The 12,455-nt window shown below is 38.7% G+C and overlaps 1 protein-coding gene across 2 annotated transcripts; it reads left to right on the forward strand.

Annotated features, from left to right (window-relative positions):
- The first annotated feature begins 560 nt into the window (after window positions 1–560).
- si:dkey-39a18.1 (uncharacterized protein LOC557637 homolog) lies at window positions 561–6,246 on the forward strand. Of its 2 annotated transcripts, XM_043238039.1 has the most exons (7): window positions 561–702; window positions 823–1,018; window positions 1,694–1,742; window positions 1,936–2,038; window positions 2,256–2,449; window positions 2,640–2,762; window positions 4,632–6,246. In XM_043238039.1, the coding sequence occupies exons 3-7, from the start codon at window positions 1,711–1,713 to the stop codon at window positions 5,227–5,229; spliced, it is 1,050 nt and encodes a 349-aa protein (XP_043093974.1). In that variant the 5' UTR covers window positions 561–702; window positions 823–1,018; window positions 1,694–1,710; the 3' UTR covers window positions 5,230–6,246. The 2 variants fall into 2 exon arrangements, with proteins under 2 accessions (XP_043093974.1, XP_043093976.1); XM_043238041.1 differs by having other exon boundaries at window positions 582–1,018; window positions 2,295–2,449.
- Window positions 6,247–12,455: the final 6,209 nt, after the last annotated feature.

Genomic DNA, 12,455 nt, shown 5'->3' on the forward strand with positions numbered 1-12,455 from the left:
GGGCTAATGCACAGGCATCATGATTCGCCCATAAGAAAAAGATGTAGGCCATCATCGTTGCTTCACAAGGTGTCCCCCATGTTCATGCTAATTTTAGATATTATCCCAAGTATCCCATAAAAAAAATTATACCGTAAAAAAACATCACCGTTTCAACCAAAGCTATCTTTGTAAAAAAAAAAAAAAAAAAAAAAGACAATAAGAAGCATATGACACACAGCCTCTCAAACTGTGATAATATTATTGTGAGCAAGCAAAAAAAAAAAAAAAAGGCTAATCATCATTATAGATGAAATGTGTTTTGTAATGATGACGAAGTGTTTGTCTGCACTGCCCTATGGGAGATCACAGCAGGAGGCCGTAAAAAGCACACTGCAGATTAATGCTTCCCTACTGCTGACAGATCCTCCATGGCCTGCTGAGCAGCTGCTTGTAGCTGCTTTAAAGCCTGAAGCTTAATGTTTCACCTCTATGCCGGATTTAAACAATGCAAGGAGACCTCACCCCCTAAAGGGGAATATAACTCATATCATCTCACTAATGACGCTTACACTAGCTACATGCCAGAGTAAAGTCTCTGCGCTGACAAATGTCTGTATTTTGAGGCGGTTTCTCAGAACTGGAGCGCCATTATGGAGTGCTTGTTGATTTAAGGTGGATGAAAGGTTTTTAGGGCATGTCATGAGCTCATTCTGTGGTCAGGTAACCAACTGTGCTGTGGAATATTATTGAAATAACATCTGTTTTATCTAGAGTCCGAGTTTGTTTTGTGTGCTTCTGTTTTGATATTAATGAACCTTTGCTAATCATTTCACAAAAAAGGGTTGTTCTCAACTCTCTGTGGGGTCCAGGGACACAACCACCCAATCAGCAGCTGAGAGCGTTGTTGTCTTGGATTTTGACTGGTCTATTAAGGTGGTCATGGTAATGTCCTGATTTCAGTAGTTTGCACTGTCCTCAGTTTGAGCCACTGTCCTAGCCTTTCCACTGAGCCGTCTTGATATTCTGCATCTCTGTGGTAAGTTTTGCAAAGTTTGTTTATCACATATTATTCGAAATAATTCCAACATCAGATATTTACGATATTTAGCTAGAACTGAATGTGTTCTGTTGCGTTTTAACTTATGTTCAGTTGAGAACTGAGCTAACGGTCTGCATTTTATTACGATATTATATTGTTATTGTTGTTGGCTGCAAGGCCAGAATACATACATTTCTTTATTTTCCATGCTAAATCTTCTTTAATCTGGCGCTGACAAATTTCTAATGGAGAATAAGGAAATTTGAGGTTTATGTGGAGGGAAACGGCAGGCAACATGCTTTATATTTCATGGTAGATTGTGTGTTTGATTAATATCTGAAAGCATGAGATTGATTTAAAACAATCCTGGTGTATCAGTAGATGAATTATCTCCACTGTGGCTGAAAATATATTTTCAGTGCACATGCATTGGATTTATGCAAAGAAACACCTATTTATATGTTAATGGACTTTTTGAAGACTAATGGAATTCTTGAAATCCTGTTGGTAAAGATAACAGCGGAATTATTGCCCAAGAATATCTTTAATTAAACAATTATTTATAGAGGGACAGGTTTAGTATTATTAATTAAAGTTTATTTGGTAATTATGAATCTTTTTTTGGATCTTTATTTTTTGCGTTTGGGGTTCTAACATATTTTTCTCTTTAAGGGTAAATAAGAATCGAGATGGGCTTTTTTATGGATGCAAATGGAGACTGGTAATATTTTCTGTGCTGTTAATATGAAACAGTAATGCAAATATTGAAAAACAATATTTATGTTTAGATACATATGGTTATAGAAGGCTTTAATATGGCAAGAACAAACAATAAAATAACCATTTAAAGCTAACATCACAGCTGATATTTGCAGTGTAAATGAATCAAATCGTATCCCTTGCTCTGTTAACAGGCCCTCCAAAAAAATCAAGAAAAACAGAAGTCAGTCCCCTTTTCGTGATGTGTCACCTGTACCATCGCATTTCTCAGAACCAGCCTCATTCCTGCAACACAGGGTAAACCTACAGAATCAATAAGACTACTGACCATTAAACTGTACAAGTAATTACATAACAGGTGGGATAATGTCTCCAAATAACCTCCTTAATGGACCTTTTCACCCGATCATGATTTATTTTAAAGTAATGACTGGGTAAATGTACATTATCACACATTATATGGCAGCTAGAATGTCCAATGGACGTATATGCCAACTCTGCTTGTTTTGCATAGGATGTAATTGTCAGTCTTCCGTGTCTCCCCGATGTAAAGGGGCCACTCAGGGATGAAGATGACGACGATGATGTTCGGAGTCATAAGAGCTTGCCAGCGGTAACTGGACAAACCCTCCAACACAGAGACAAGAAGTCATACAGACATTCTGGAAAGCACAACATAACTGGCTTACCTCCCATCATAACCACCAGGTACTAAATATCATTTTTATAACTGGTTCCCTGAATAGGCAATGTAATATCTGAATAATCCACAGAATATATTGTCATTTAATCACCCTCAAGTTATAAATCTAAACTATTGCTGTAATGCAAATACCACTAATTGTCAGTATTCAACTATGTAATATTCTCAGTTATGGTATAAACATATGATTACCAGGTGCAGTCTGATTGTGAAAGGCACTGGATATAAAACTGTCCCCAAACTCCCACCAATCGCAAAATCCAGGAATACTCGGAAGCAAATAGACCCCCCAAGACCACCTTGTAGATTTGGAAGCAGGTAATGCCACATTTGTTCCTTAAAAAGATACATTTCAAGTACAGCTCATAGATCAATTCAACCATCTACTGACTAACCCCCTAAACCCAGACGATAAGACTCCAGCAGTGGAATTCAATGCCCTTAGCTTTTTGGCTGGGGGGAATGTTAAGTTCTTTCATACTTGAGTATGAGTAGGCAAGAGGCTCTTTTTTTGCATGGTTTGACTTCGTTCTGCATTTAGGGCGCTGTTAAATTCACAGAACAAAAATGAAAAGGCACAGTCGATATCTTGCCCGGCAGATATGTGTGGAGTCATTTTCTGCTTATTAATGATTTAAAGCCTGGTTAGTCTCGGCGTCACATGGGCAAGTATTTTTCTGCTTTCCTCATTTATTTGAGGCTGTGAGGTGTGAGGGAGAGTGAACAGAGTTCAGCGCTGAGAACTGAGAGGGAGAGAGGGGGCATGTAGATTTCTATTCACTTACTATCTGCCCCCACAGCTAGGCTAATAAACTGAAATTAAAGTCTCCCAATAAAGTGGAATTACACATTGCAACCAACAGCACAGTCAGGTCTGCTTGTAAAGTGCAGAGTATGTTTACATGCCTGGCTTTGGTAGATACAGAACTTTAAAAGCAATGAGCTTCAGATATATCTCCGCTTGCCAGGACCATTGCTAATGAATACAGTTTGTAACAAAAAAGGTAATTGGATCTTAATGTGATTTGAAAACCTGCTTTACTGGAACTTTACTGTGGCCAACTATGCAGACAAGGCGTTGAAATATAATGATCATATAGTGATATATTTTCAGTAAAACAGAAAGCTTTAGCTAATTAAATGTGTAATAAATCATAATAAATGAATAAACAATTTACACTTGTTTTTGTGTTGCTTGAGTCTAAACCAGGTTTTGCAAATTCATACTAAAAAGGCAAACAAAACCCTTCTCTATTTAATCTGTACATTAAAGTTTTTTTTGTATTGCTGTATTTTTTTGATGTTGCTAAAGTGATCTGGTTAGTTAACCAACAACAATTAACTAATCTTTTTGTAGATTTTTTCTGCCCAGCTGACAGGGAGCCTTCCTATAAATTTCACTGATGTTCTTCATCAGTTATTAAAATCTTAGCACATGAACTGGGGAATGTAGAAGTAAATCGTGTCAAGGAGCCTATTTAAAAACTATGAATGCTGCCTCCTCATCACTCCCTAGAATAAAATGTGATTGTAAAACGTAGTCAGCATAGTTATCAATACACAATCAATGCGCGTAGTTTGTTAATAATCTCTAGAAATTGCTGCAAATGTAATGAAACTGCTGTCTATCCTACTAAAACCCATTCTAAAATATTACCAGTTGTTTGGAACTAGAGTTCCATAAACCATGTGACAGCATGGCGGCGAGATCAAAAGTGTGTCGCAACTCTGATTCTCAACGGCTCTGGTTCTCCTAATGCTGTGAAAAATGTTCTCAGTACATTCTTGGAACATCCATATGATATTATTTAAACTTAATGTTCTAAAATTTTGAGACAAAACATTCTTTAAAATAACATTCTAAAATATGTTGTATATTCTAAGAATGTATATTTATTCACTGGGTAAGCTCCTAATAGATCTTCTAAATCATTTTCAGGCATTTTAGGTAAATAGATATAAATCTTAATTTTTTTACCAAACAACAATCAGTTTTCTTACAAAAGTAATATCACAATTGAGCCACTCAGTTTGATGTTTGAATTCTTTTTTGTAGAGCAATGTAAACACATGGACTAAGCAAGCATCACTAATTACATAGCTGTTGCCTATCATAGTTTACAGTGCATTCAAATAAAAGATTGTGGTATTTAAATGTCTAATTGTTCTTGTTCTCTCATGAAAAAGGCCAGACAAAATGGAATTCAGTTCCACTAAACCTGTTCATGCATTGATGCATCCAAAAATTCTACCTGTCGGGCAGACGTCTCTCTCTTTCAAGGTGCATAGCGTTCAAGGAAACGGGCCCTGCTTGCTTTCTGCCAATGCCTCTGGAGTGTCCCCGAGATCTCGACTCACTTTCCAAAGTCCTGTAGTGCAGGCAGTGTACCCTATCAGTCCTGACACCATACAACAGATGAGGCAGACTGACAGAGCGTGCCAGCCCCTGAGGTCTGTGCTGAAAAAAGCACCAAATGGAGGAGTATTTGACTGCCCACTGGCGGCCCACCTGCTGGAGCCATTTTCTGGGTTTCAGGAGCATTTGTGCCGCCAGATCCTACATTCTCCACTGCCTTATCGTGCAGCTCTTCCGCAGGTCCACTTTCCTTGTCTCCAGGACCAGGAGGATCTGTTGCCTGCATACAGGGGCCCATACGGTTCCCTGATGGAGCGCACCGTGGAGCTGTGCAACTCCCAAGGACAGAAGCTTCCCAAAATCACCATGACTTGCCCGACTCCTTCTCCGAAATATTTGAGCCGTACAGAATTTCAGCATGCGGCTTAAAGGAATAACCAAGAATAACCAAGTAATCTGACAAGCTTAAAGGAACTTTTAACAAAATTAATATCGCTCTGGGCACAAAGGATTACAAAAAGATCACCAAAGTTCACCGAGATCACCAATTCATTTTGTTCAGAGACAATAAATAAGCCAAAACAGACATCTGTGCAGTCTCTTGGCGCTTTTCTTGATTGCGTAGTGATTATTGAACTCGCGGTCATAATGTTCTCCTGTGCACAACTCAAGTTATTGCTGGATAACCAATCATCTTTCATCTGGTTGCCATGGAAGCTCTAAGGATCATTAAACTGTTGGAACTTTACCCTGGGGGCTGCACTGTTCCACAGGTACAGGAAGTGCCTCTGAGGAGCATTAAAAAGTCATGCTGTACAATTTTCTGGGTGTTAAGATCCCAGGGAAGGAATCATAAAGGAATCATAGTCTGCCTTACTGAGGAAGAATGTAATATTTTTTCTTTCTTCCACTTTACTTTTTAAAATCAATACAATATTCTCAGTTGACAAGAATCTACAATGTGATAGGGGGCCAAGAGCAGTTTTTACATTTTGCATCATTGCCTAGTGCAGATGTATCTTTTGGGATAAGTATCTTTGCTAGAAGTAACAGTACCGTTAATAGACCTATGACAGAGTAATATTGACTTCTTCAGGATGTGGTGGTTGGGGTTTATTGCAACATTTGAAAAGTACTGTTGTACATCAGTGTAATTCATCTATCATTTCCTCTGATTTAATGCATTACTCATGGGTAAGGTAAAGTTTAGGTGCAGAGATATGGTCAAGACTACAATTTTGGATTAAAATGTTGTTCCAACACATCGAACTCTGCAAAATCAGGACGTGCCTTGTCCAACCCTTCCATTATTTACCGTGTAAACCTGCCATGTCAGTTCTAACCAGAACTATTATACCTTTAATGTTTTAATTTTATTTAGACTAGTACTGTTGAGGAGGAGAGTACGTAAGGGATTTCTAATAATTAAAGGAATATGGGAACTTGGTCCATTGACCGGCTTCAGTTTTTGACCCAGCACTGTATTCTACTTCATTTGAAAAGCTCATTAATAATGCTGTTGTAAATATGAATTAGGTTAATTTGAAATATGTTTGCGTTTCCCCATCCTTGTGGTCAGCCCAGGGTGGGGCGAGATTATGATTGGGTGGACCAAGACCCCCCTGTAGAGCCGAGTCTGTCTCACAGTGCTGTCAGGATGAATTCCAAGTGCACAGTCTGGAACGGAGAGGCAAAAATGTCACAACGGTAAATTGCAAAGCATGTCTATGATCTCCACTGCTACTTCAGCAATGAGGTCGGAGCAGAATTTTCACATTTTTCATTCTTTAGTCAAAGCGCGTGAAGTAGAGTGGCACGGAGGTGTCACTAGGTGAGGGAAGGGGCCTTGGTATTGAAAAGGATAGAAGTGCTTTTTCCAACTTTTGCTTCACAGCGAATAAGCAGGAACATGTGTAACAACCTTAGCATGCTCTTTTTCTAGTAGTAAGCAAACATGTCACAACCTAGGTCTTCGGTGGCCCAGGTTTAGCTTCATTCCTGAGTCAGTGTGCGTCTGTGTGTGTGTGTGAGCGAGCGAGCATGTGGCCTGTTTCTCAAGTCCTGTTTCTCCTGCTGTGCTTGTGTATGGGAGTAACAGCTCCCTGGTTTCACGCTCCGATTATCTGGTCAGATATTACCCACGGCCCCCCCACAGCCTTGTCCCGGTACTGCCTGACCTTTTTCTCTTCAACTGACAGGCATTCCTCTCATTCCTGAGGGGAATAATGGCCTCTTGCTGAAGACACAGACCCACCTGCCAAATGGCCATAGAATCTTTCAGATTATTGTAAACTGGTGCAATAAAAACAACACTTTCTCAGGAAATCTCTAAGCAAATATAGTAAACGTACTTCGGCAGAAAAGGCTCACCGGGGAAAATATGAATAAATACATAAACCAGTTAATGACCATGTACTGGACTAGATTTGCCACTAGAGGGCATAGCAAGCCTTTTTCCTGGCAAACCTCAAGGGTTATATTGTGCTATGTTAGTGTTAACCACATGATGACAGCATAATTCTTGTAATTAATTAGCAGATTAAAAATAATGTATAGCATCAGAACAACTGCTTTGCATAATTGCCAATCAATCATATATGAACAAACTAGAAGAATTATTTAATTAGAAGTTCTGTTGTGCCTGAGACAAATTCTTACATTTCACATTAAAGGATTTCATAAGAGTTTCTTTACTGCTGTCTCTAATTTCATATACTTAATTTCAAGAGCAATTGGTAACACTCAACAATAAAGTTCAATTTATTAATATTAGTTGCTTTCGGTATCATAAATATTTTTTTATACAATACATTTTTAAAACATTTCTTAATTTATAAATATACTACTTTTCTTAGTTAATTCATAACACTTTAATGTTAAATTATATACAATTTGTATTAGTTTTTTATTGTTTGTATTAATTTGTAATCATTTTCTAGAAGTATTTTACATTTTAGTTTATTATATTTTAGTTTAAATTGGACTTTTTTGCAGAAGTAACTTTCATCTACAGTAGTTTTTAAAACTTATCAATAACGAATAGTTCATTAACTATCAATAATTACTACTTTTGGCTACAGTTTACAGATTATCCTTAAAACTGTTAAATACTTTGATGAGAACATTCACTAATTAGTCTCTTCTGATCTTTGTAAAACTTGTACAGCTGTAAGAAACCTTGCCTCTGCACCCTTAGATGAGCATTAAACAACCCTGATAAATAAGCCCTTATTTAGGACACAACCCAAGAGACGATTAGCCATGCTTGTTACTTCTGACGCAAACGGCAGCTTGTCTCAATAGTTTCAGATAAGCTACCTGAAAGTTCATTTGAAACATAAAAAGGAAGGACAAACAAGTCCTCAGATAACGTTAAATGGTGATATAAAGATAATGCTTATGGAATAAGCACGAAAGAGAAGGAGGAAGTTAAACCAAACAGAATAGTAGCAATTTAATCATAAGTTCTCTCTTAAAATTTTGACTGCTTGATATGTTGTCGGAAAAATGCTGCTATTGTGTTTCTGCATTACTTTGTTGTACATATAATCTTTTCCTCTGTTTACTATTAATAGTACATCTCTTTATCCATCTTTATTGTACTTCCACTCAGGTCAAGTGCATCTAAAACCTGTTTACCCATCACTGTAAGTGGCATATGTTTGTATTAAATAAATGGCTTGATCATGTGATGAAATAGTAAAATTCCTCTGGTTTGATTGTTACTGTGAGAAAGCAACATATATGGGCAACAGCTGCAGTGCATTTACAGACAGCTCTCTTATGTGGAGGTCATTTATCTGCCTATCAGATTTCTAGTGAAATGTTAGGCTCACAACCACAGTTGCTACTTCAGCATCCAACCACCCCCCCCCCATCCCAAAACTGGAAGGCCACCAGTATAGTCACTAGGGCACACGCCCCAATTCACTTACAATGAGGTGTCAATCCCGTGCGTATGTACGCTGTATGCTCAATGTCATATGATCTCAACCAAAGCATGTGCGTATGTGTTTATACACTAACTCCTACAGATTATTGCCTGTCTAAGATTATCGAAAGCCATAGTGAAGCTTTCACCACTCGTCTGTTTTTGCCCTGCTGTTTGTAATCTATAGTTTGAGCTCCTCCTCAGTTCCACCCGAAAGTGACATGCAAGCAGTGCAGGAACAACACCTGTTCACGAAATACTGCATCATGAGATCTTTATCTCTCAGAGGGACCGGCACGCTCTTTTTGTGCATAGTGAGATTTTGCACTGTGCCGATGTGTTCACGTAACTTTCTATATTTGACTGCAAGCACAGCAGTGCCACAAATTACCACCTCAGCAGTCGGTATCAATTCGTGAAGATTACGACAGTGTCAAATCTGTAACCAGAAGACCTCTCGTCAGCAATAACCAGAGAAAGGGTTACAAATGTTTCTAAAAGTAGCTGTTCTTCTTTCAATTCATTTTATATGATTAGCATCAGATACAGCAAAAGGTATTACGACATACAGGTAACAATGAACAATGTCATTGGGCCGGACTTGAATGTGGCAAATACTCTGCATCAGTCCAAACCCGTAAATGACCGTATGAATGTGCTTTGAATATTTCATGGGCCACAGAACAAATGCATGGAACCAGAGAACCTCTGGCATCAACACACTACTCATCACTGCGGGTACTAATGGGGATGCATTTGTAGTTAGGCAAACATGTTTTGCAGTAAAACCATATAAAATCCAAGCTCATCAAAGCTTGGCATGGGAAACCTGATTCACATTAAAAATAAAGCCAGTTCACAATAACAGAAAGTGTTGTCTATGCAAATCTGTTCGTTACTGATAAGGTTTGTTTGCATCATAAAAAATCATGGATCATAAATCGAGGTCATAAATGTATATGGTTGGTTCACCAATTCTGTTTTGAAAGCATAGGATCACTTTGATGGCTTAGAGAGTGCGGATCTAGGTGAATGGGTTCATTTGGATCGCTCTGTGGCCTGTTTTTGGAGCTGCATCATTCAGTAAGTTTCATAAAAGCTTTTGCCAAGACTGCCAGAGCAGATCCCCCCGTGTCTGTCAGCACATGCCAGGCGCTTGTCTTTAAACGGCTGCGTCCTCTGTGACTTCCGCAGGGGCCCGATGCACCGCGAGCCAGAGAGAGCTGACCAAGCCATTTATTTAAGGACTCTTTTTAAACGCATCTCCAAGCGTGCATGCTAGTCAATTTCCACCATATGAATTTAACTTAGCACTTTGGGGGGTTCACTGGGCAGTGGTGGTTTAATCAGTGGCAGTGTAAGGTGAGAAATCACATGGACTTGGCAAAACAACTGCAATAATGTAGAGCAGATGTCCTTTACGACATCTCTTAAACAAAGGACTTGATTTTTATGTACATTACTGACAATAAAAGATCTATTTTGATCGTAGTATGCTGCATACTAATAAAGACATCAACTCAAGTGTGGTCTCGACTAGTACCCACAGTAAATTCTTTATGGATGAATCACTTGTCTCATAATATTGATTAGTACATAGTGAGGAATCGTCATGCATCCACAATGTTTGTTGATATCCATGGCTAATGAAAATTGTTGATGGCTTATTATAGATGTTGCTGACCTTATTATTTCTACTTGATCCTGACCCTCAAAAAAAAAGTGTTAGAGCCTTTTAAAGTTGCTGTGTGATAAAATGTTCTTCTGATTCACTGTATGTGAGGCTAATGTGTGCATGTTGATAACCATAAAAACTTTTAAACTTTTTCTTCCAGCAACCTGACATTGTCTTAGACATTGACAGCATGAATCTGAAGCCAGACTTTTGTTCGGACTGAACGACTGGGAGAGTATTTGTCAAATGCTTCAAAATTCATTAGGGATACTTTCACAATTTGTCAACTGCTGACATTGCTGCTTTAAAGAGTATGACAAATGTCTTCTGATAGATCAAATTAACAGCAAAAGGTCTTGTACAAATCATAAGATCGGTCAAATCTATCTCCAGAACTTATTTCTGACATCGCTTCAATGCAACAGATTTTGTCTTGGACAGCTGATTGGACTATATCGAGAACACAGCTCAACATCTGTCAAGGACTCAAGGCCACGTGTGATGCGATTTCAACATCAGCTCACGTATGAAGTCTCAAAGCCCCTTGAGAGTCAGTGTAACTAATGGAATTATTCTCCAAGCCTCAGGATAAACAAACATTAAAGAACAGTGATAGAATGAGCAGGAAAGAGAGTGGAATACAGATTAGCCTCCTACTGGGAAAAGCCTGCTGCTTAAAAGAAGACACAAGAGGTCTCGTCACCACTCATGAATGTCATGACAAGAAAATGTATAACTAACTATCTGATATTTGCATGAGATACTCAACATTGTCAAGACATCAACAGAGCAGGTTACAATTTGATAGTCTTGCAAAGTTTCTTATATTGTATGTTGTGGACCCATCAAAAAAGTGTTAGAAGTTAAGCAGACAGTCTACTAATACTCTAATGGCTGCTAGCTGACATGTAGTGGCAAAGTTACTTAGTGCAAGTAGAATATTTAAAGTGGACTATCAAAATAAAGTGTTAACTTCTGTCCGAATATCTGTTCAGGCAGAGAGTGATTCTATACTTACTTACTTACTGATTGGTTAAAAAATTTACCCATCGCTCTTCATGTTAACAAACTGATATCAGTTAGGAAGTAGGGACAAAAGTGTATTTAAAAAGGTTTTCAGAGCCTTCAAATTATTTCATTGTATAAAATCATGATAATGCTACAAATTTAAGTGCAACTGAAACGCTTGGTAACTCAAAACTGCCTATTTTGTGGGTCAGACAGTTCTTTAAGCAATTCAAAGAGTCGTAAACGACCACAAGGCTGTTGCATCAACAACAAAAGGTGTTTGCCCTGAAGGGCTATTTCAGGACAGGCAGTATTCAGAGAATGGCTGCACTGTTGATTCACCTGCATCTACTGTGAGTCAGCTTTATAAAGGCCAGTGAGGAGCTCCGTACAGCCTTTCAACCTGTCACTCTCCTTGAGTGTGTGTGTGTGTGTGAGATCACTCCTGCAGAGGTAAACTAATCCTGCCCTAAAGAAAGCCTTGCCCCCAGAGTAAAGAGCAGAGGGGACAGCTGGACAGGGTTAGCGAGTGTCTCGCCATGCCACAAAATGACTGCCAAAAATAAAATGATTTGTTTCTGGAGGTTAAGTTAGCTAGCTTGCTCCTTTAAGGCTGTTAATAGACATGCAGTTGAACAGAAGGATAGTTTGTCGGCTAAAAAGGCAGGTGAAAAATTGTCTTCTTTTTAAATTCTGCCTCTTAACTTTCCGAAGCAGCTCAGGGGGACAAAGATAAAAGGTTTCTGGGAATTGCATGGTATTTGTGGGGCGACACGGGGCAGGGCATGGGAGGGGACAGTACAATGTAGCTGGAGGTATTTCTCAGCTGATCTGTACTCTCCGGGAAACAGGTCACGGTTACAACCTCTGACCCTCTCGAGAGTGGACACCCACACCCATTAGTCCTGAGCATATTAGTTGAAGCACAAAGAACAAACAAAAGATGAGCACCAAGATAGCAGCCATATGCTTCATATGTAGCTAAGCAACAAAACAGTGGGTGCTCATGGGAGAATGGTTTGGTGTAATCCTTAAATGTGA

Source organism: Puntigrus tetrazona, chromosome 4 (genome assembly GCF_018831695.1).
Source record: "Puntigrus tetrazona isolate hp1 chromosome 4, ASM1883169v1, whole genome shotgun sequence".
NCBI lineage: Eukaryota > Metazoa > Chordata > Actinopteri > Cypriniformes > Cyprinidae > Puntigrus > Puntigrus tetrazona.